Source organism: Pteropus vampyrus, unplaced genomic scaffold (assembly GCF_000151845.1).
Source record: "Pteropus vampyrus isolate Shadow unplaced genomic scaffold, Pvam_2.0 Scaffold502, whole genome shotgun sequence".
Classification (NCBI taxonomy): Eukaryota; Metazoa; Chordata; class Mammalia; order Chiroptera; family Pteropodidae; genus Pteropus; species Pteropus vampyrus.
This window is the reverse complement of record NW_011889283.1, coordinates 495,697-519,384: the sequence shown is the minus strand read 5'-3', so window position 1 is coordinate 519,384 and position 23,688 is coordinate 495,697. Positions and strand designations below refer to the sequence as shown.

The 23,688-nt window shown below is 46.4% G+C and overlaps 1 protein-coding gene across 5 annotated transcripts in view; it reads right to left on the bottom strand.

The window, feature by feature from the left end:
* Positions 1-23,688, bottom strand: part of GRAMD1B (GRAM domain containing 1B) — a 217,787-nt gene that overhangs the window by 7,053 nt on the left and 187,046 nt on the right. For 4 of the 5 annotated variants that reach the window (XM_023524858.1, XM_023524861.1, XM_011383000.2 and 1 more), the window contains 13 exons: positions 18,030-18,114; positions 17,354-17,457; positions 16,521-16,616; positions 14,889-14,969; positions 12,106-12,221; positions 10,134-10,290; positions 8,988-9,177; positions 7,298-7,441; positions 6,275-6,393; positions 5,867-6,009; positions 3,793-3,896; positions 2,945-3,148; positions 1,738-1,828 (listed from right to left, as the gene is read on the bottom strand). In XM_023524858.1, coding sequence (XP_023380626.1) covers positions 1,738-1,828; positions 2,945-3,148; positions 3,793-3,896; positions 5,867-6,009; positions 6,275-6,393; positions 7,298-7,441; positions 8,988-9,177; positions 10,134-10,290; positions 12,106-12,221; positions 14,889-14,969; positions 16,521-16,616; positions 17,354-17,457; positions 18,030-18,114 — 1,634 coding nt within the window. Of the gene's footprint in view, positions 1-1,737; positions 1,829-2,944; positions 3,149-3,792; positions 3,897-5,866; positions 6,010-6,274; positions 6,394-7,297; positions 7,442-8,987; positions 9,178-10,133; positions 10,291-12,105; positions 12,222-14,888; positions 14,970-16,520; positions 16,617-17,353; positions 17,458-18,029; positions 18,115-20,905; positions 21,197-23,688 lie in introns of those variants that run through there. The other variant, XM_023524860.1, reaches the window with a different exon arrangement.

Genomic DNA, 23,688 nt, shown 5'->3' with positions numbered 1-23,688 from the left:
AAAGTTAAAAAAAAATAACATCAAAATGCAGGAAGAGGTTAAACCCAGAACTAACCTGTGATTACTTTTGTATGTACCAAACCCAACATCAGAGATTTAGTGTTAACAACAGCATGAATAACTTTAAAGAGATGATGCTAAACGTGAACTTTACTGGTTTTATAGACGTCTTTGCATTTAATGCTGTAAAAATATCTTGGCTTAACGCCACATTCAGAAGAATTTTACATATAATTTTTGTAACATATTCAAGTAAGGTTAATAAGAGCCCTCCTTATTTCCTCACAGGCCCCTCTCCTTTAGCGGCCCCAGGTTTTTCCTCAGCCCCATCTTCCTTCTCACACTGTTTCCTCTAGTGACCTCATTCACACCCACAGCTTTAATGCTACTGATAATTAAATCAGCAACAGCAGTCTAAACTTTTCTCCTAAGCCCCAAGTCCAAACTATCCATCATCTTCACTTAGATAACCTATGGCAACTCAGAGACATCTAGAACTGACATCTTCTCTGACAACTTTTTGCTAAGTTCTAGATTTCTGTTAATGATACAAACATCTATGGACATGGGAATCAGTAAGTCATCTTCCTTTACTATGAAACCAAAGGTCATAAGTCTCTCAGCTCCAGTCCCTCACCTCAGTTTGCCAGCCACTCTTGCATACATCACTGTAGTTTACTCCTGTGGACCTCCCTGCCTCCAGTCCTTTCATGCACCATATTGCCATCAGAGTGATTAAAAAAAAAATTGCAAATCCAGCCATGTCACTCTAGGGCTCCTTTCAGTGTTTCCTAAGGGTAGGGATGTGCCCTTGCTTCTGTCTCTCTGAAAATGCTTTAGCGGAGGCCTGGGCTGGTTGCGGGGGAGGGGTCACAGAAGCAAGACTGAATTAGATATAGTCTAGTGCCTGGTGAACATCTGGTTAAGCGAGCATCTGGGCAGCTCCTATGCCCGCCACACACCTGTGCTCCCACATTCTCACTGCATACCCCCATCCAAGGAAGGCTGGGCATCAGGCAGTGGGCTGAATCACGTGGAAGAGCTGTCCGCACTTACCTGTTCTAGCTGCTCCCTGATCAAAATGATTTACAAAAGTCCTGAGCAGGCTGTGGCCTGATATATCAGATAGCTGTGCTCTCTCATCTTAATGCCGTCATTGCTTTCAACTACCTTTCTCTCTAGCCTGGCATCTTTCTATGCAAATTATTAAGCTTACAGTTTTATAGTGTTATGGAAATTATTTTAAATTGTTGACAATAAAATAAGCACATACTCTTCTTAGACTGTAGTTCTTGATTTTTACCTGGCTACTCTGCCAAAGTGTGGACCCCAAGAGGCAACAGTCCTAACGCCTGGCATAGTGCAGACACCTAGAATGTCCCCTCACAAACAAATAAACGGGCTCCTAAAATGTTTTGTAGCATCTCTATGTTAGTATTTATCAAACTGTGTAGTAATTTTGAATTTCCTCTCTGTCTTACCCACTTGAAACTGAGTTCCTGAAGGGCATGGATGCTGCATGCAGCATTTTCTTCTGAATCCTTGAGACCTAGCATACAGTAAATGCTGAATAAAACAGAGGAAAAAGCAAAGAGGCAAGGAATGACAGAGCAATTGGTTTGGAAAGAGAAAACTAGAAGACAAAAAATAACACCCAAAGAAACTGGGGAAGAAGCAGCAGGCAGGAAAGGGAAGGCAGTAAGGGTGGGGTGGGGAGGACAGACTGTAACTCCTTACACACAGCTGATAACCAGCAGCAGTTTGGACACACTCTGCAGGTGGAAACCATTGGGGCTGTCCTCGGGGATATGCCGTGTCTGTGTAGAACCTACAGGGAAAATAAAGAGGCTATCACCATCATGGCCCCCAAGACCACCAAGTGCAGATGTGATAATGGTCATGCACAGAACTTCAGGGAATGATGGAGAACTGTCTGTGATGATGTCAGGGCAATAATGCAATAGATGTACCCAGCCTTCCAAAAGTAGAAAGTAAGCTCCTCAAGGGCAAGGTCATGGGTTGGGTCAGGCAAGTGAGTATTGAAGTCACTGAACAAATGAGAAAAATCAACAGATCTATGTAGCTACAATACACAGATGCAGGAAAAAGTGATCTGCAGCTGTGGAAGGGGAAACAGTACTGTGCTAGGAGACAGCTTTCAGCTCTGGCTTTATCCATACTGCTACATGGTGTTGAGCAAGTCAGAGAACCTCTCTTCAAGTCAGTTTATTCAAATGCAATGTTAAGTGAGAAATTCCATATGTGAAACACATAATGTGGGAGTGCTCTGGTGAAAGCTGGGGGAAGAATCACAGAAAGCTGGCACTCTCCTGCTCTGCTTCTGCCTCCTTTACTGTCTACATCCAGCTCTGATGAATGATGAATGCCCAGGTAAGTGCAGAGAATATTCTGAAAAATACTGGATTGGTTAGCTCCTAAGACCTCGTATAGCTGTAGGTTTCAATGACTGAGTAAGGACATGAGGTTGTGAATGCCTGGATGGGAAGGAGACATATCAAGGGCAGGTCCTTGGTGGGTCCATGGGGGTCAAGCGAGGGGGTGCTGCTTGGACTCCCTGATCTTTTTGTCCTGAGGTAATCTCTGGAGTCTGAGCTCTCGCTTCTCTATGGTGCATCTCCTAAGAACTAGGAAGCTGTATACTTGAGTCTATCCAGGTAGATATGGAGCTTAGGCAGCATGGAGGCATAAACCCAAAGGCAACTTTTTTTTTTTATCAGAGCAAACACGGGCTCAGCAGAAGCTGAGGAACTTAAAGGCCAACAGAAATAGGTAGAGCATCTGGAGCCTTAGATTTAATGGGTTATGTGCAAACTATATACAATCTATACCCAAAGTACAAAATGAGTGTGTAAGAGTGCACCTTGGCACAGGCATGTGGCTCCAAAGCCCTAAGCCACACCAGCCGTCCTCACCCAGCACACACCTGCCACGTGCTTAATCCTGTGGCCCACATCTTCATCAGTGGGTGTGGTAACGGGACTCATCACCTCTTCCAGGTGAGGCACCCGTAGGTGGGCATGGGGACGCTTCCTCCTCCGCATCGTTGGAGGCTTGCTGGCTTTCTCTTTGGGAGACTGTCTGTGCATCTCAGCCAGGTAGGTGCTCTCCGTTTTGGTCAGCTCACTCTCTGTCAGAGACAAAAAGGCCACATCAGAGGTTATCTGCCCATACTTCCAACCCAATACACTGGACTCCAGAAGCAAGTGTCTACTCCTAGCTGAGTCCTCTTTAAAGGAAGCATTTTCCATACTGTATGCTGATAGGGAAAGCAGTGGTCCCTCAAGGATGTCCATGAGTCTAAAGAAGTACCACAGGGACCAAGTCCGAACCCTTCTTCTAGGCTGTTGAACATTGTAAAGAGACATAGATTCCTGACATCTGTACCACTTATGTATATAATTTGGGGCATATCATATTTCCTAACAGATGCATTCATAGGCTATTTCCTTTCTATAACAGAATTATTACCAGTGTGACTGATCTGAGGTTCTTTTTTGTGGGGGGGAAGGGGTGGCAGTCATAGATCCCTTAATGACCTCATAAAAGTTACAGGTATAGCATAGTCTCTGGAAAAATGCACATGTTCACATACATGCCGAATTTTGTATCCATTTCTGAGGCAGACTTAAGAACCCCATGAAACCCCTTCGCTGTCTCAGTCTCTCTCCCGATTCTCCATGGTCTCCATTCCCCTGAATCATAATGGCAGGTATTTTATGGAGTTCTACAGTTCAGTCAGTGATGATTATCAGTGATGATTATAGCAATCACCTAAGTGGCGGAAGTAGTCCTCCAGTCCACTCCAGAAGTTCTTCTCAATGAAAGTTTTCACTAACCCCCAGGGCTGTTTTCGGTAGCGCAGCTCTGTGGAGACCCTGAGGAATAAGCCAAAAGCAAGATCAGCCATTTCCTGAGCAGACCCTCCCTGCTGCAAAAAGGAAAGTTTGGGATTAATTTCAAAGCGGCTTCACATCTGTGCTGCCCTTCTCAAGGTAAAACGTCCTTTCACATTCATCAAGTCACCTGACATCCACGGCCACCCTGAGGTTAGTGAAGCTAGTGGATTTGTCCTCATTTTTATAAGTGAGAACACTGAGTTTTAGAATATTTAAGCAGACCAAAGGCTAACAACAAGGGCTCTGACTCCAAGCTCAGAGAGATTTCATGATATCACACTGCCTACTCCCAGAAAGGCTCCAGATGGTGCCAAACGGCCTATTGACCAGCCTTGGGGATCCTTCTCTCCTCTAGCGACTTTTAAGCGCAAGTCAGGCTCTAGGTTTTCATCATTTCCACCTGTAAAGTCATTTGCTACAAGCCCTGGCTCCTGCCTCTTCACTCTACCTAGGGCCTCACCAGCTCTTGCTTTTTTCCAAGTATCCCCTCCTCTAATCATGAGCCTCTCTACTGCCAATAGCTCTTGCAGTATCAGCTCTGTCCTCTCCTATACAGCATATATGCTCTTTGACTCTCCTTAGGGTTCATTTTCCTCTGTCAATAGATTCTTCCAGTTTATGCTCCCCATGTGTAAGGCTGCCTGCCCTGCCCTCGACTCCTTCCTCAAGGACACTAGCTCCACCCATGGCCTGAGGTGAGCATGCTTACACCTGGGGCCACCTCACCGCCCCCCCACTCCCAGAAAAACAACCTTTTACTGGATCGAGGGTAGGCACCCTCTGTAAAGGTCTATCTGAGGTCAAGTTACCTCTGTGTGAACTAGACAGAAAGAACATCCAATCAGAAGCTCCTTCAAGGAAGCTGAAAATGAAAAACCTAGACATTGTGGGGAAAAGAATTGGGGGAGAAAAGAGGGCGAAGAGAGAAGAGAGAGAAATAAAGGAAGAGATGGGTGGGGGAGGAAGGAGTAGATGCTCAGAGAGCACACAGAAACCAAAAAAAAAAAAAAATTATTTTAATATAATAAGAAAGATACAGGCACTTTCTGAGTGTGAGTATTCAGATCTTCCTGATTCCTGAGAGATCTCTCTGAAGCCTTTCACCAAACATCTATTTGATTTGAACTACCTGAGTGATGTTATGACCTGTATAACCAAAAGAACTTGGTCTAAGATACAGGACTATAAACTGGTTATTTTCAAATGGGTGGGTATCTTGATGTTTCAATTAGCCCATAAGCTTCTTAAAATGTCAGGGTATAAATTTTTTCCTTCCCTGAATGCACATCACAGTGCCTAGGACAGGATTCTATCCACAAACAGCATTCTAATTATTCGTTTGATGAACATTTTCAGGACTCTGATATGTGCAGGTCCTGGGCTGAGTGCTGGGAATAAAGCGATGAGTGGACTGGGGTTCCTGTGTGCCAGGAGCTCACCATCTGACAGGGAGACAGTGGTAAATCACAATATACATGGTGTGATGAAAAGAGCACAGGTTTGCATTTCTAGACCTTGGTTTCAGCATTTACTGGTGATATGACTCTTGGCAAAGTTACTTGACTCATATGATCCCGTTTTCTGTTCTGAAAAATGAGGATAAATCCACCTCCTTGGGTCATTCAAAAGAATGTACTTTAAACACAGTACTTTATAAACTATAAGCAATCAATAAATAGTAGCAGTTATAAAAGTTTTACTAAAGAGATGTGCAGAGCAGTAAAGAGAACACATGGTAGAGAGAATGACCGTCAGAAGAGAAGGGGGGGCGGGGTTTTCAGAGGCTTCAGAAAAAAAGGTAGAATAAAGAACGAGTTAGCAGGCCAAAACTCCCAACATCCTCCCCCTCCCTCCTCAGGAGCAAACAAAATGTTCCCTAATGTAAGGACTCCCAGACACTTCCTTCCAGAAACTTCCTCTGAGCCTGCTCAGGCCCTGACACACTGCACCTGAGTCGGCTCTTGTTCCGGGCCACACGTGTGAGTGTGTAGCGGTTGATGGTGTAGAAGTAGTCGTGGTACGGCACGTCGTGGGTGAGGACCTCGGCGTCTATCACGTAACACTCACTCTCCTGGCTTGCCTTGTACATGGTCTGTGGAAGGAAAGGTCCGCTAGACACAACTCAAGAGAAGAGAGATGAGGAGAGAGCCTGCTTCCCCAGCTTCCCACCCCACTCCTAGCTTCAGAACGGAGGACCCGGAACCACTGGAAATGGCATCTAAGCCTGTGCGATGCTACTGCTACAGGGCTAAACGACACTAGCACACAGGCACTTCCTCCTGACATCTGTCCTTAACCCTTCACGACAGAATAGAGCTTTCCCGGCCCACTCCTATTGGCCCCTGCCCTCTCCTCACCTGCGTCTCCCTGACAGTGGCAGTTTTGGGAGCCAGAGGGTTGGTAAGTGTGATGGTGTAAAGAATCACTCGGCTCTGGTTTCCATTCTCTTCCTTTTTCCATGGATGGAAGATAATATCTGAGAGTAGAAAAGAGCCCTGGAATAAGGGAGGGAAGCAGCATGCCTTCCCCACGTCTGAATGTCCCCTGCAAGTGAACTTGTCTTGACTGTACTAAATGCTGACAAAAGGAAGCCAATGGGAGACTGAAGGCCAGAGAAGGAGGGTGGGAGGAGGGGGAGTCAAAGCAGAAAGAGGTTCATTGTGGCACTGCCGAGATTCTACACAGGACTCCAAAATGCTGATTGTTCCTAGGGCTGGGGCAGGAAGTCTTGGGGCCACCTACGGGGATGCTAGCAACACTGGAGTTACTGTGACAAGGGCCTGGGATCCTTGGGAATGAGTCTTCTCTAAGGCATGACCTCCCTGTGCCCTCAGCAGGCCCTCTTCTCCTAGCAGTGGGAACCGCTGATGCCTAAATGCTCTTTCAGAGACACAGATGCTTAGCAGCTCTGCTGGGTCAAAGCTGTAGACCCTGCCATGAGGCAGAACTCGGAGATTCCTAGAACTGAATCCCACAACAGCCCCTTAGCTGCGTGAACTTGGGCAAGTAATAATAGTGTGAGTTCCAGTTTCCTCATGGGTATGGTGGGGATCCCACACTCACACACAGGGCAGATTTGAGGATTAAATGAGATAATGTAACGTGCTTGGCATGAAGCAGGTGCCTATCAGTAAGTGGTAGCTGCTACTATTTACTAGATGGTAAGCTCAAGGGGCCTAGCACCAGCTACCTGGTGCACGGTGGGCGAGCGTTATACTGCAGAGTAGGGGAAGGAGTAGCATGCAGGGCCCTGAGCGAGCTTCAGTACTGAGTAAGGCCAGAGAGAGGGTGCCCTGGGCCTTCATGTGGCCTGGAAAAGGACAGTTCATGGGGAGATAAGGAAGAAGGGGTGGGAGGCACCAGTCCTGGGAAGAATGAACCTGAGAAGCGTCGCTGCTCCATGAAGTCCCGCTGGAAGGGTGAGTCAGTGAACAAGAGGTCATAGAGCTTGTCTACACTGAAGTTGAAGACCTCATTCACATACTGCCGGCCACTCAGGTCCTCATAGAAGGCCTGGACTTCCCCTGCACAGAGAGGATGAGGAAGTAGGCAGTTAAGGTGAGGGGCAGGTGATCCCAAGAGATGGCCCCAAGCACTTATGTCTGTGTGGCTAATGTAGAAACGGCCACCAAGGAAGGCTATGGAGTGGAGTAGCTGGGTGCCAGAGCTCTGTTGTTTTCTTCATGGCATGCACACTATCTCCTTCCATGGCATGCACACTATTTACTTGGAGTGCCACTCTTCATTCATCCTTTACAAAGAGTTCGGGAATGTACTATTTGCTATTATCCTTTCAAGCTTCCCTATTTAAGGTGATCTTTGACTAAAACATAAACAAATAACTACCTCCTGAACTTGCCTGAACCCAGAGAGTCAGTTATCAAGAGTCTGTAAGTTAGCCAAAATTGACAGCAAATGGCATTGTAATAATGGCATAGGTATGTTCAAGGGATGCTGATTAATCTGCAATATTCTATTTGTATGAAAGCTTCTAAGGCTGGTCTGGTCTGCTGGGCTGTAATCTCTAACTATATGAGTTCTGCTCTCCTTTCATAAAGCACTATACTTCTCCCATGATTTCAACAACCTTTAATTTTCTGATGTTCCTATCTGCTAAAGAAGAATGTGTCTGAGGGTATAGTTGAGCTGCTAAAGCCTCAGGGCCTCTTCTAGCCTTTGGTTCCCCACAGTCCTTGATTGCTGCCCCTCTAGGAGCTAGTATGTGATCTCAAGCCAGATGCTGACACTTCTGGCACCCTGTGACCCTGAAGATGCCAGGGAGGAATTCGTGGGCATTCTACAGGGTCAATGCCCATGATTATACAGGACAGGCATAGTGAGCACGGTGAGGGAATATTCACATCTTAATTTACATGAATGGCACCCCTGTTATTACACAGGACCCAATATGTGTGTCATTTGCACTGGCCCTGCATCCTGGATGTGGGGAAAACAACCAAATGTGAGAAAACCACTGCATATGACCCACAGGAGAAACTGTCCATAGATGCATAAGTGAGTACTGTCTGTATACACTCACTAGGTCAGAATCAATCAGAATTCAATCAAGGTAAACCATCAACCAAATTCGTGAATACTGAGAATTTGGCTTCTCACCCTGGAATGTAAGATACAGCATGTTCCTGAGTGAGGTCCTAGAGGCTAACCCTCTATAGGAGGAAAGTAAGAAGCTATCTACTTAGAAATATAAAACAGAAGGGCAGTCTCCAGAGTCTGTCTGACCCAGCAACACCTTTTCTTCTAGCCTGGTCAAAAATCCCCATGCTGGCGTCACTAAAGCAAGTTTTCGTAAAATCTAATTATTTCCAGGTTATAGTTGCATAACCTGTTGAACAAAAAAGACAAACATGGAATGATAGGTTCCTGCGAGTACCCAAAAAAGGGTCTCTGCTAGTAACAAATGTACCTTTTAAAAAAAAAAAAAGCTCTGTTACCCACCCATCCTTCCCCTGGGAACCTAGACACTGACTCTAGTCTCCATATAGGGACATCTTTTAACCTTCAAAACAGAAAGAAAGGGCCACTCTGTACCCATTTTCAAGTGTCTACCTTCATCATGGGTGTCAGAAGAGTCACTGAGCTCGGTGGGGATGTCCTCATTGTCATTGAAGTCCAGGGAAGGGGAGTTCACGGGTGCGATGATCTCTATCTTCTCCCCAATGATGTTGTCAATGGCGAGCTCCTTCTCCAGGGACCCGTCGCCCTCCAGCACCTCCTCCTCCAGAGGCAGGCCATCAAACTGGGGTGGAGACAGAGCAGTCACCCAACAGAGGAGTTAGGGACCTGGCCTTGGGAGCCCTCACATTCACAGTAGGAGCTGAGCTGGAGTCCACTCCAGGATTTTCCCCAGCCCTGCCATGGATGACGAGAGCACCCAGCACCAGGTTCTGCCCTTCTCTCGCTTGCCATTAGACAGCACACCAAGCCGCATGAGTTGGCAGAGTTAGCTCCTTCAGTTACACAGGGTCTGTTCCTAGAGTCACATCAGCACCATGCTACAACACTGTCAGCCTGCCTCTTACTAGTACCTTGTTTTCTAAGAGGTTCAAAAGGCTTCATAATCATTTTTTGGATTCATTTTCCCATTAGCCCTAAAAGGGAAAGATATGATTCTTTACATTTTGAAGATAACTTCAGACAGAAAATGCAGACTAGGCATCCAATGAATGATGTTTTCATTCTAAGGCCAGGTGGTCTGACCCCTAAGCCACTAGAACACAAGGCTCTCTTTTCTGGGAATCCTTTCCTGAGGAACCTCACCCTTTCTTCTACCTGCCAGCTCACACCTGGACACTCTTCCTTCATCAAGCTTCCATCTCCTCTGTAACCAGGTCCCAGAGGACAGAGGTCCTTCTTGCGTATTTTTACGTCTTTCACAAAGTCTAGCACAGTGGGAAAATAAATCAGGGCTGATCTGGAACAGTCCACTGAGAACAGAGCTCACACAATGGACCTGAATGGTTTTCATCTGCTCAGAAGCCAAACAAAATCATTATCTGAGACACTGAGAATCCAGCTCTGGATCATGGGACCATCAGAATGGAGCAAGCCCATCTGTCTCATTGTATAAACTGACCACAATGTAACCAACCTCCCCTCTACCCACTCCCCAGGTTAGGGTCCCATAGAGTTAACTAAGCTAGTACACACTGGCCACTACATAGGGAGTGCAAGTGAAGGGCTCACTGCCCATACCGAAACAGGGGCTTCACTGCTCCCTGTGGATGTCAGTGTGCTATTGGTGATAGATTTCTTGGGCAGCTGTGGACTAGCATCTGGCTTGGTCTCTATGCTGCTTTTGGATGAGCTGTCATTCACTTCATTTTCCTCTGCAGGAATCTCCTCACAGTACCTAAAAAAAAAAAGACACCGTAAGTCTATGTTAACCTCAATGGTCAAGACTGCTAAATATCTTAAAACCTTAGACCTATCTATCCATCCAAAACTATGGGCTTTCTTGCTTCTTTGCTTTGCATATGATCTCCCTCTAACCACTCCTTACTCCGATATTGTTCTCTACCCTCTACCACGATGTAAAATTTCCGGCTCCATACTCACCTTTTCTAGGCACCCTCCTTAGATTTATCACTGCCTAAATATGACCATTATTTGTCCTAAACTATCCCTCCCTCCCCACCACTGGCATCCTAATCCATCTCAATGTGACCATTTTAATTAAATGTCTGGGCTTTGAGCATACATTTTCTTTCCCACACAGGACTCTGGACATGACTGCCCTTTAGGGGTACTACCCAGATTCTGGGTTATAACTAGTTAACTTCTTGGCATTATATACCTAAGGGGAAACCATTCTGGAGCTAAAGGTGGGTGCGCTTCTAGGGACCCTTCAGGGATGCCACCCTCTTCCAAGAGAAAAGTCGTCATTGTCTTTATCAACACGTGACTTATACTTTATGTATTACCTCATCTGGATGTATAACAGCTCTGAGTAAATCACTGTATGCATTTTAGAGAGAATCAAATAGATAGTCACAGAAGTTAAATGATACCACTATGAAGTGTCAGAAATTGTACCTGAGCCCAAGTCTATGTACTATACATTCGAAGCTCTTTCCTCACTTTCTATAATTCTGTGCCTCTCACAATACCACCAAGCCTCCACCTACCTTTCCAACCTCCCATGTTTCTTAACACTCCAACAGTGATGCAGTGATATCTCCTTCTCCTTAAAATTTCCTTCCCTTGGCTTCTATGATACAAAACTCTCCTAGCATTCCTCCTACCTCACTGGACGTTCTTTCATGATTTCTTTTGCTGCTTCTTCCTCCTGCTGAGTGTTCCCAGCCCAGTTTTTTAACTTCTTCCTATGTCCATTCAATCACTTGGTGGTTTCAGCCAATCTCATGGCTATCCACTGAAGTTTCCAAATGTATGTCCCTAGCCTAGACTCCCCAGTGAATTCTACACTCATATTCACAAATGCCTAAAAAACATCTTCACTTGAGTAACAGTCATCTCAAACTCAAGTTACCTAAAACCAAGCTCCTGTTCTTCCCCCACAATCTGCTCTGCCTATGGTGCTGTCCATCTCAGTTTGGAACTCTATGCTTCCACTTGGTAAATCCAAGAAAAAAACCTTAAAGCCACCTTTGGTTCCTTTCCAATCCATCATCAAATCCTTCAATATATTTCTGGTTCTACCTTCAAAATATATTCAGAAACTAACCAATTATTGCCATTTCTACTGCTACCCTCCTGATCTAAACCACCATCACCTCTCATCTAAAAAAATCTAAATTATTCAATAGCCTTTTAGCTAGCCTGCCCTTGCTCCCCCTTTGATGTGTTTCAACACAAAAGCCAGAGTGATTCTGTTAAAATGTTAAGTCAGATATTATCAATTACCTACTCAAAGCCTTCCCACGGCTTCTCATCCCACTCTGAGTAAAAGCCAATCATCGTTTTGGCCAAAAGGCTCTCAGAACCTGCCTCCTGACCCCTCCTCCTCCATGTGCCCTTTTTCCATTCCACCGGCCACCCGCTTACTGTTCCCTCTGCCTGAGAGGTCTTCCCGCAGATATCCTCCTGGTTCATTCCCTCACTAGCTTTAGGGCTTTGCCTATATAACATTCCCCAGTGAGGCCTTCACTGCCATCCTAGCCCCTCTAGGAAAGGCTCCTGGCAGCTTGCCCTCTGCCTCTCTCACCCCATCGTGTTGAAGTCATCATCGGGGGGTACGTAGTCCTCGTCGTCACTGGTCAAGCCCAATTCATTCCCGTAGCACTGGTGAACAAAGTGCCAGAGCTCCTTGGGGCACAGGGGCTGCAGGGAACAACAGAGACTGATGCTTCCTTCCTCAGGACCCCACTCTATAGGGAGGCACTGAATTGGGCTGGACTCCCTTGAGGGTAGGAACAGCTGCACCCATTCTCCCTAGCCAAACTGAGAGTGAGCAATGCCTCCATGACAACCTCATCGCTGACCCTGCCCCGCTACCCCACCCTCCTCTAAGAATCTCAGCTAGATACCAATCTTCTGCCTAAGAATACGTCTTTTAGCAAAGCCAAGAACTTGGCGTATTCCCTCAACTCAGGTTTGCATAAGGGACCAACTGGTCCCTTGGTGGTAACTGTCCACTTTTTGCTCCTATGGATGAAGTTCAGCATTAAGCAGCATAAACCGATGTTGCTCTGGGGCCAAGGGGATCATGGAGCTTCTGAGGTTGATGTGGAAGGAGCACGAGAGATCCCTTGAGCCAGTCTCCCTGATACTGCAGAAATTTTACACTAACAGTGGCCATGCAGACCCTGCTGGATCACATCCAATGCTGGCCCATTACATAATTGGACAGTTCCTGCAGTTAGAAAGAAGCCTACATTCTCATATTTTAAGGGGCCTCAAAGGTCATTGCATCTGATCCTCTGTTGACTAGCTGAATACTCCCTACTTTATTCTTAAGCAGAATCAGTTTGCCTATAGTTCTATGTATTAGTTCCAGTGTTTCTTATTTCACTGGGTGTCTACATGTTTTCCTCAAAAGCACTGTCCTAAAAAACGTTAGCTCTCAAGAAGTACAGAGTTTCAGGAAAGAGGCAACAGAATGTCAAAGAAGTAAGATCAGAGGTGAATACTATGAATGAGCCTTGGGCTGGCAGGAGGGGGAAAAGGTAGTAGCGATAAGTATGTGAAAAAGGAGGGCAAGAGCATAAGGAAAATAGAAGCAGTTAATATCTTATTTTTTTAAAAAATCACATTTAAAGAACGTTTCCCACCAATAGATTTGATAAAGCATCTGAGAACATTCTAAGCCCATCCTTTCAAAGTATGGCTTAAGAAGCAGGCAGCTGGCAGGATGCTGTGAGCCAGAGTTTCAGTATTCTGACTCCAGAGAACTGCCCAGGACAGCACAGCCAGGGCTCTGTGGGGGTGGCAGCTCTGCCCTGGCCCTCATGGCACTAGAGGGAGGCACTCCTCTTTTATCTGGACCTCCTGCTCCTATCTCTGGCCTTATGTCCACCATTCATCCTGCCTGGGCCACATGTGCATCTCTGCCAAACCATGCCTTCCCCTTCTTAACAATTCACCTTCTCCATGCAGCCTTCTCTGACCTGTTCAACCTGGCTCAGCCTGTCTGACCGTAGTCGGAACAAGCATAGTGAGCAGACCCTGCTCATCAGGCAGAACTTTTACAGTTACATCGTTAGGACTTTTGTAGACCACATGGATGACCCTGTCATATTTAGAAGTGACAGTGGTTGTGAACCATATATTCAAACCTGCCAGCAGAGGTTCAAATACATTATCACTTTACCTTTATCAATGGCTAATAAAGGCAGATGATCTCAGCTCAAATAAGTTATGAGGATTTATACCAAGGCTACAGACTTTAAGGTTAGAAGAAACTCTACATAATAAATCTACTCAATTTTCTTTAGATAGTAATGTTTGGGCTAGAGTCAAGGTAGATGCATTCCTATATCTAAATATATGTCAAATATAATGTAATTATATTATATAATTTTTGTTATGTTCTCTGCTCTAGCTTGGAGCTGTTTCTCAACACTAGGGCATTTGAATGGGAGTTTTCTAAGGGCTGCCACTAACATCCCCATCATCTGCATCTCCTTCCAGTGTCCTTCAGACACTACAGTAGTCAACTGGTGCTGTATTAATTCTATTTTCCTAATTTTGATATTTTTGATGCTCTGGCATCTGAGGCCTCGCTGACTGGGGAGGGCCTACCCCTCCCAGGGTTAGCTAATTCCTAATTTCTAGGGATAGGAAACAACTCGCTAAATAGAGCACACCCTTCATGTGTAACCAGCCAATCCAAAGCTCATACCCCCAACCACCTTCTTATCTAGCTCTTACACCCCAGGCCAATATTCCCCTGCCCTCATAACCCAGGGACAGGTACGAGACAACTAGTGACAGTCTCTATATCCCTAAGCCCTACTACATTATTCAAACTAGCCAATCTTACAACCACTTGGCCTGCCTACCCTGTATCACCCATTCCTTCCCTGGAAAACCACGATAAAGGCTCTTGCCCATGCTTTCCCTGTGCTCTCTTTGCCTTCTGGCTGACCCTGGTGCTTCCCCCATGTGGCCCAGCATGGCACGATGTACCTCTGCTTCTAGGTGTCTGTGAGCATAAAAACTTACGGACAGTCATTTCCATGTCTGTGTGTTTTATCATACCTGATTAAAATAAATCCTGATACATTTAAAACAGTGGAACCGAAGTGCCTAAAGTCGGTGAGGGCCCTGCAACAAGCAGCAGTAAGGCTGGCTGTTCATATGACAGGAAAGGCTACTCAGTGATACGGTCTGGTGGATTTCCAGGACCGGGAGGAAATATGGCTTCTTTGGAGCTTACCGATGCCCAAGCAAGAGTAACCTTTTTACAAGGCCCGCGCCCAAGGGGAAAGAACACTTGTTGGATGCGCGTTCTCCTCAGGCTAAAGGAAGAAGCTTGGTAGTCCTTACCTTTTCGAGGAGAGCATTCTGCCACAGCCGGAACATCATCATATATGTCCTATCCCGGGCCCCAAATGAAGTAAAAAAGTGCTAGATTGGAAGAGAAAATGGCAAGAAATGTCTGTTAACACATTATAATATAACGAATAGGGACATGCTACTCCTTCCTCTAAAAAGGCTACAAATTACGCCCTCAAATACTACTGACCCTGTTACTCATGATCACAGCACAGGTATTTCCAGTGATGGGGCTCATACAGGTATCTGGGACCTCTAAGTCCCCACTGCAACCAAGTCCTTCAAATTTCACTCATACTTTCCTCAGTGTTTCCTCTCGTCTGAAGTTTTCACCTCTATAAAAAACTTCTTTCACCTATAAACTGGAACTGAGTGAGTGGTGAGCTGTGAACTAGCCTAAAGGAAAAAAGACAAATCTATTCACCCACTCGCCCTTTCACCCATTAATTCAACAAATATTTTAATGTTAGCATGTGCTAGGTACTATTTTACATGTTTGGGCACAACAGTAAAGAAAATGGAAAGAGACCTCTTCTCTAATGGAGCTTACATATTAGTGGGGACTCTTTATAGCAGCGGTTCTCAACCTTTTTGGCACCAGAGACTGGTGCTCTTATGAGAATCTAATGCCTGATGATCTGAGGTGGAGCTGAGGTGGTGATGCCAGCGCTGGGGAGTGCAAATACAGATGAAGTTTCACTGGCTTGCCCGCTGCTCACCTCCTGCTGTGCAGCCCAGTTCCTAATAGTCTGATAATGTGCAGAGGTACCATTGGGGATCCCTGCTTGCTTTATAACATGCAGGAAGAAACTGACAAAAACCAGGTTTTATGGAACACATTCTAGGTGCTTCACAAATGCTGCTTCATTTACACTATACAAAAACCTTGGAAAATAAACATAACTGTTAGTATAATACCTAATAAATAGAAACAGGCTGGTAAAGTTAGGCGACTTCTATAATCGCAAAGCTGATTCATGCCAGAAACAGAATTCAAACCAAAGACTTATCTGAGCCAAAGTCTCATTGTTCTTGTCACAGCCTGAGTCCAATGGCATTGTTGGCCTTGTGTTCGGCAGAAATCTAGTCCACTGCAAGCCCTGAAGCTATTAGTCTTCAGGTTCTGGTTAAAGATCACAGTGCTTTCTTTGCCTTAAATTTTATCTTCCGCATTTTCCCCAAACCTATATGGACAATCCATTTCCTATCTGCCTCCTCATCTCTCTTGATGAGCTTTGCTGATAGATGATGATAACAACTTACATTTGGATACTGCTCTACAATTTAGTGTTTTTGAATGTTTGATGTCCTTTCAACACTGTTAAATAGTATTGCTGGCTTCATTTTACACATGAGAAAACAAGGCACAGAGAGGTTATATAACATGCCTACATTCACAGGACTCAACTTCAGGTGTTCTGGCTCCAAGTCCGATGTGCTGCCACTCTACGCTCACTCCTGCTCAGACCCCAAACTCCCTGCCCACCATGGAGGTGGTTCTTGCAATCTGCATTACTTTACCGCCTCTCACCCCATTAATGCAACTGAAGGACAGAAATACAGGAGTAGGGGACAGGTTTGAGGGAGCGGGAAGTAGAAAGTCCAAGATTAGACCCCACTTACCTTTTCTGAGTCAGTGCAAACTTGGATGGCATTGGGAATGAGGCGAGCTGTTTTTTCTTTAGTCATGGAACAGATGTCTTTCAAACGAACGGTCAGCTGGCATTCCCACAGGGACAGAGATTGGATAACAAGCAAAAAGAGGCATTAATAGAGTCAGGCAAAGAGTGCTCACATGACTCCAGTTCAGGCAGAGGAAATCAGGTCAGTCTACATATTTCTAAACTTCCTTAGAGATCAACTAGTTTAGCCCCTAATTTCAGAGGCCCCACAGTGAGGTGGTGACTGAGCCTTACCTAGAGCCCAAGGGTGTCCTGATTCGGGGTCCAGGGAGCTTTCTTTCTCATTTCTACACAGTCTGATAAATGTGCAGAAGTACCATTTCTGTGCCACTTACAGAAACAGAACAGTAGCTCTAGATAGAACTGTAAAAGTCATCTAGGTTATTTTTTCCCACTTTATTTTCTGAGAAAATAGAGGCAAAGGAAAAATAAAGGACTAGCCTAACATCACACAGCTAATTAGCTGCAGAACCCTGAAAGTGTACAAGCCAGTTCTTCTGTGTCTCAAGGCCAAGGCCCTTCTGACTCTACTATTCTGCCTTTGGTAGTGACTCCTGCCAAGAGCAAATTCTCTCAATACTCTCTTCCAAACCCAGATGGGTGTGAGGGGAAGACATGCTAGAAGAGATCTAGCCTCAAGACACAGGCATGTGATTTTGTTAATTATTAAAAGGCTTGGGTAGAGTATGAAGTCAACAAAGGGAAGAAAGTGGAGGCAGCTTGCTCAGCCACAGCCAAGGGAACAGTCCAAGGAAGCAAGCCCTGGGTCTTTACCAGAGTTTCCCAGCGGAAGATGTTGCTATAGAAGCAGATCCAATTTTCAGAGAGGTAGAGTCGGCCCTGGAGAAGAATGTCTCTTTGCAATGCACATGAATAATCTGTGGAGGAGCAGAGGACAGAAGAGCTCAGAGACAGGAAGCATTTTCTGTAAACCGCTATGACTTAGGCATACCGTCCCTCTCACTAGCATTAGGGAGCCCAACTGCTGCCACTGACTAGGTATGTTCGGACCAGCACCAAGGGGGTCCCCAAAACCTCACTGTCAGGAACAGGAAGGGTGTGAAACACACCACCGCCTAGAGGCCAAAGAACACCTGAGACAGTGGAGGGGAGCACGGAAGCTAGAGGTAGGAAAGGTCTATAAAATCATCGAATGGCCTCCTCAGCCAACGATCACTCCACTCCTTCACTGCTGGGCCATCTGCAGAGAGAAGAGTGGCAGTGACTCTTCCCTGGTTGGGTTCTCTCTTGAGGCCACCACGCATGGGTGCTCAGCCCTAAGCCCCAACCACTGGAGTCATTGCTCTGGACGTCCCCTCTCCCTGTTCCTAGACAGACTTTCTCCTGGGTTGGCTCTTACTTGGAACCTTTAGACAGAAGCAGCCTGAGTGCTATCCTAGGACTCCTGAACCTCCTTCCTGGCCCCCTACACCCAGGCCACCCAGCTCACCAACAATGAGGCGCTCCGTGTCTGGAAGTTGCTTAAAGAGCTTTCTGAAGTCTTCATTTCTCTGCTTGTAAGTGGGGCTTAACACCTGTATGACAATGACTAAGGTTAGTGGGATGTTCCCAGGTTCTGGGGGGTTGCGGAGGAAGGTGCAGGAACAGCATCTGCTTGTGTATTTAAAAGGCAAAGATGAGGCTGGGTGATCCCATACACTCTAGGAGGCCAGGGTAGGCAAAGGGGGCTCAGTGTGGGAAAACATTGTGGAGAGAATTTGATACTGTGAAAAGCTTTGTATCCAACATCAGTCAGTGAGAAAAAGCAAAACATACTACTAAGCAAGTCCCACATTACATCCCAAGAGGACAAAGGAAGTGGGGATACCTTTAGGGAGCTTCCTGGAACCCACCATGTCAGCTATTGCTTCTGCCAGCAGGAAGCACCACCTGACAGTAAAGCAGGGGCCCAAGGGTCCCCCAGAAAGACCCAGGATCTGATAGTGCCCAGCACACCCCTCAGAAAGAAGTTGTTATTGTGACTAACACAGTAAGCACTTGGTGTGTATGAAATTCATCACTGGAAAGAGAATCATAAAACGTAAGACGAGTACAATGTTATGTGTGAATTATATCTCAATTAAACTAGGAGGAAATGGCACTTTTATAAAGACTGTATTAAACGACAAAAAAAAAAAAAGAAAAAAGAAAAACAAGAAAAAAAAAAAAGAAAACGAAACCAGAAAACTAGTATTAGAATAAGTACACAAATACAGAATCTAAAGGCACATCAGGCACCCAACCTCATTCCCTCACCATTCTTGACAAAATTATCTAATCTAACCCTTATATTACTAATAAGGAAACTATAGCCAGAGAGAAGGCCTCTGCCCAAGGTCCTCCAGTTGATCAGTGGCAGATCTCTCAATCTTTGGTCCCGTACCCACCTCCTGTCACCACCTGTGCCTCCAGATGGCCCTGTGCCCACCTAGCTTTTTGGGTGCCTCAGAGAAGGCTCATACCCAAAAACGGCCCTAGCAGATCCTCCTTGGAAATAGCATAAGCCAGCTGAATATACAGAAATCCTGCTGTTTCCAAGCTTACAATCTTAGAATCATGAAAAGAAACAAATGTGCCCTGTAGATTAAAGGCAGCAAGGATGATGCATAAAGACAGTGCACAGTGCAGGAAGAGCCATGCGTTGCGACACCTGCACTCCACCCAGGCGGTTCACTGACCTACTTATGCCAGGATCATGCGCATGCAGAAGGACTGTCCTAGTGATGGTGACAGATGGGTCTTGGCCATTTACACTTTCTCACCTGCTTCTCTGGGAATCCACTGGCATACAGCTGTTGTGACAATGGAATGAACTTTGGACTATTCATTTTTTGTCTTTCTGAAAAGCTGAATGGCCCACAAGGAAGCCAAGGCTGTGGCCAGACCACATTCACAGCATGATCTGACTACATGAGCTAAGTGACCTAATGGTTCTTCTATTAGAGGAAATAAGAATTTCAGGAACTTGGAGGAGAGAAAATGGCATGACTTCAGATTAGGGAGGTTTTCTGGGATGCAGCGCTTTTAACTACTTTGTCTATAGTTAATTTGAAACTTTTGTTTTGGGTTACTTATAAAATAAGTTGTACTTGCAAGAATGGATACCCTGCTACCCTTGCCAAAGCAATGCTATCTAGCAGAATTCTAAACTTCGAGAATCACCTGCCATATGTTTGAACCAAGTATCATGGCCACTGGAAATGAATATCTGGAAGCCAGCCCATTTCGTGACTTCAGTGGCTAGAAAAGACCCAGAATACAACATGCCTCTGGTCCGTGTTAATTGTTACTTTCAAACTGATATTGAGATATCCAATCCAAATGGCCTTCTGGTCTTACAAAACAGAGTCTGCACACTGAAAAGCCCTGCTTGACCATCAGTAAGTTCTAACTGACCTAACTGACCTTCTAGAGCTACAATCACGCTAACATGGAATGAGTTATTGCCACACACCAAGTACTGTCAGAGGCCCTGCACATACAGCATTTCATTTGACCAGAGAGTTGTTTTTATTATCCCATTTTACATGAGGAAGTTGAGGCACAGAGAGGTGAAGCGACTTGCCCAAAGAATGTGGTTACTAAGTGGGAGAGTGGACTATGAACCAAGGCAGTCTGACCCAGAGCTCCTGGTCTGAGCCATCACTCTACCTGGCCTCAGGGTCCTTATGCCAAGAGGGAAACAACAGGGATGCCACAGCAGAACACACTCCCTTGGGGAAACTGGACATCACGCACCCAACTGCCTGAAGACTGGCAGTCCTCTTATTTCTGATGTTCTTTCCATATTGCTCCCTTACGCCTGCTTCTCTCATCTTCAATGGGAATTGAGACATCTACAGAGGTGGAGGTGCTAGGAGTCTGGTCATAATCTTCCAACCTCTCCCTTCCTTGGAACAAGGCTGTGGTAAAAAGGAGGACAAGTCTAATCCTAACCCCTGAAGCCACATGGTTCTACAAGGACTGACTTGGGTGGAGTGATTTCTTAACCCAGGCCTGCAAATAAATGCCCTGATTCTACCAGGCTGCCAGTGTGGATAGCAGGCAAGCCTTAGCCTCCTAGAGTCTAAAGTATAGACAATATGATCAGCCTGCCACTATATATCTTCTTGACACAAGAGAACATGACCCTCTCCCTCTCACCCCATGCTCTGAAAGCAATCTCCTCCAAAAGCAAGGCTCACCTATTTTAATTTAAAATGGTCAAAGAATTTTGGTTTAAGGATTGTCAAATCTGGGGTCCCCAGGTAGCAAGGCCAAGTGGGGAATGACAAAGGTGCAACAGAATTGTCACACAGGTACAGAGAAATGAGGTTGCACACTCACGGCTGGGATTTCCTCAGATCCATGCCAGCAACAGAGTTCCGCACCAGCAGGTACCTCCGTAACCTTCTTCAGGTACCACTGCAAAGGCTGGCTGTCCTGCTCCAACAGGAGGCTCCAGAGGACCCCAGATTCCGTCAAAGATTCCATTGCTCTCCAAGGTTCCACCTCTCAGTGGAGCCCAGCTCCTTGAGCTGATTCCCTTCTGTCCCCGCAGGATGAAAACAAAAGAACTCGCCTGGGGTGAATGCAGATGCGTAACCTCTGGTTTCTTGGCAGAGGGTCTATGTGACCCCGACTAACCACCTTTTTTCTCCTAGAGCTCTGTTCCTAGCACAAAACTTCACAAGAAGGAGAGTGTGGTCAGCATGGTTCTTGGGACAAGCTGGCCAGCCAGTCTCCCATGGCCAAGTTCTGCTTCACCCTGCTCGGCTCCCACACTGTAGCTGGTCTTCAGGCTAAGGGCAACTCGGAGTGGATGCAAAGCTCCTTCTTCTGGTCAGTGTGGACAGCCACTCCAAGATGCCAGCTGAGGCCAGAGGAAGCAGACAACACAGCAGGTGCACAGGGCTGGCTAAGGACGCTGAACAGCAGTCCCCTGGTGGATAGGCAAACTGTGCAGGGAGAGGATGATCCCACAGCCAGGTCCAGAGGTTGACCCCAGCAGTTATTCACACACAGCAGAATGGCTTACAGTTGCTCTGAAACTCTAACGATGCACAGGTCTCCAGCTCTGTCTGGTCTGTCCCATGAGGCAGCCCGTTCAATGTGCAATCTCTACTCTGGGTGGACACTGGTTGCTCTGAGTCACTGCCCTCACCCAGGGAGAGTGGCCACCAATGGCTGTGACAAGAGGGCCAGCTCTCACTCCCATCCCTACACACACCCCCTTTTTCCCTCGCAGACCCTGATCCTCTTGGCTAACCAGCAAATGACTTCTTTGTTAGTCGCTGGTGCCAGGAGGGAGGGCGAAAGGGAGGCAGGGCGGGTGGGCGGGCAGAGCCCTACACATGCTTCAAGTTACAGGATCTGGGGATGGTACTGGCCAACGTCCTCCAGTAACCCCTGGCCTGCCTGGACGGACTCCCAGCAGATGTTTCCTGCAATGGAAAGTAGCTGGCCAGGGCGCCAAGTCGGGGAGAGGGACAAGAAGGTACCAGGGCACTGCTGTTATGATGATATCTGAAATATGAGACTCAAACAGCCAAGAACTTCTTGCAGACACTCTCCCCCCGACACTGACCCCTCCATCTACCCATTTCCCTGTAGCAGCAGCAGCAGCAGCAGCAGCAGCAGCAGCAGCAGCAGCAGCAGCAGATTTCAAGTTTAACTTATCTTACTGTAGACGTGCTAACGGGAGAAGCTGGGCAGACTGCCTGAAGAAGTTGAGGTCAAGAGCTCCAGGGGCTGTCTAAGGCATCTCCTTCCTTCCCAGGGGGCCCTGCCCTGCCTCCAGCACTAGCAGGAGGGGGATCAAGGACAAGAGGATTCCCCGCAGCTGCTTAAACCTGAGGGACAAGTAACAATACTAAAAGCAGAGGATTTGGCCCCAGGTCAGAAGGAGACAGCCCACTGAAGGGAAGCTGGTATCTGGGGAGAGGAATGGGAGCCAGACCAATGGGGGCGAAAGGGGTTCCAGACAGAAAAGCTAAGAGCAGGGATCAGGAAGCACTGGGGCTAGGAAGAGTTAGATTCCCAGGAAAAGTTAGACCTTTGAAACGAATGGGGCCCTTCAATCACCCTCCCCAGCTATGCCCACCTTGCCAGGAGGGTCTCAAGCATGCACATGATGAATGGTGCCTTTTTCCTAGGAGTCTCAGTAATTTGATGCAGCAACACTCAAACTTTAGTGTGCTTAAAAATGACCTAATGAATGCATTGAAAATGTAAGTTCTTGACTCCCAAACTCAGATTCTGATTCAGAGAAACCTGGGGTCTCTCATTTAAGCAGTGTTGGAGAAAGCAGAAGAAAAGTCTGAATCTTTTGCCAAACGTCTGTACCCCTCTCTCAATGTACACACCTGGGATGCAGCCACTGCCTCCATCCATCACACCATGCAGGGTAATTGCCATATCAGATAACTATCCTTTCCAGAAAGGATCTACCCCTCAAACAGATTTATTATCTTCTACAGCATTCAGCATGATGTGTTTCAAATATCAGGTGCTCGAAAACTATTCACCAAATGCATGTATACTTATACACCTCTAAAATTGTTTCTATTTACATGGCATCTATGAGCACACACCCACAGATGTCCCCAATCCTATATGCATGGCTTCCCAGCACCCCACCCCTGCCAAAACTCTGCGAATCAGACATCTAAACTTCTCTCTGCCACGTGTCAGCCCTGCCCTCAGCTGTCATAAGAGGACCAGCAAGTCCATAGAAAATGTCCAGGATGATCAGAGCCTCTTCCCTGGGCCACACCAGACCCCAAAATCTAGGCTCGCAAGGTTCTGATCCTTACACTAATTCCCCAGAAAACTAAGAATTGCTGTGGGCCAGATGTGGAGGCGACTCTGGGATACATTGGGGTGAGGGAGGTGCAGGATACATGGAGAGAGTCTAACCTCCGGGAGATGAGTCTCAGTGTGCCAGCCTTCCTCTCCTACATTCCCTCACATAGTGGGGGAGGGGTGGAGGACAGAGTAGCAGTAGCTCCAAGCCTGAGGAGAGGGAATTAGCCCTGGGCTAAACATTAACTCTAGGGCAAACACTGGGAGCTGGGACCAAGCGGTACCCCCTCCCTGGGTACAGCAGGGAGGAGGGAGGATGGGGAGGA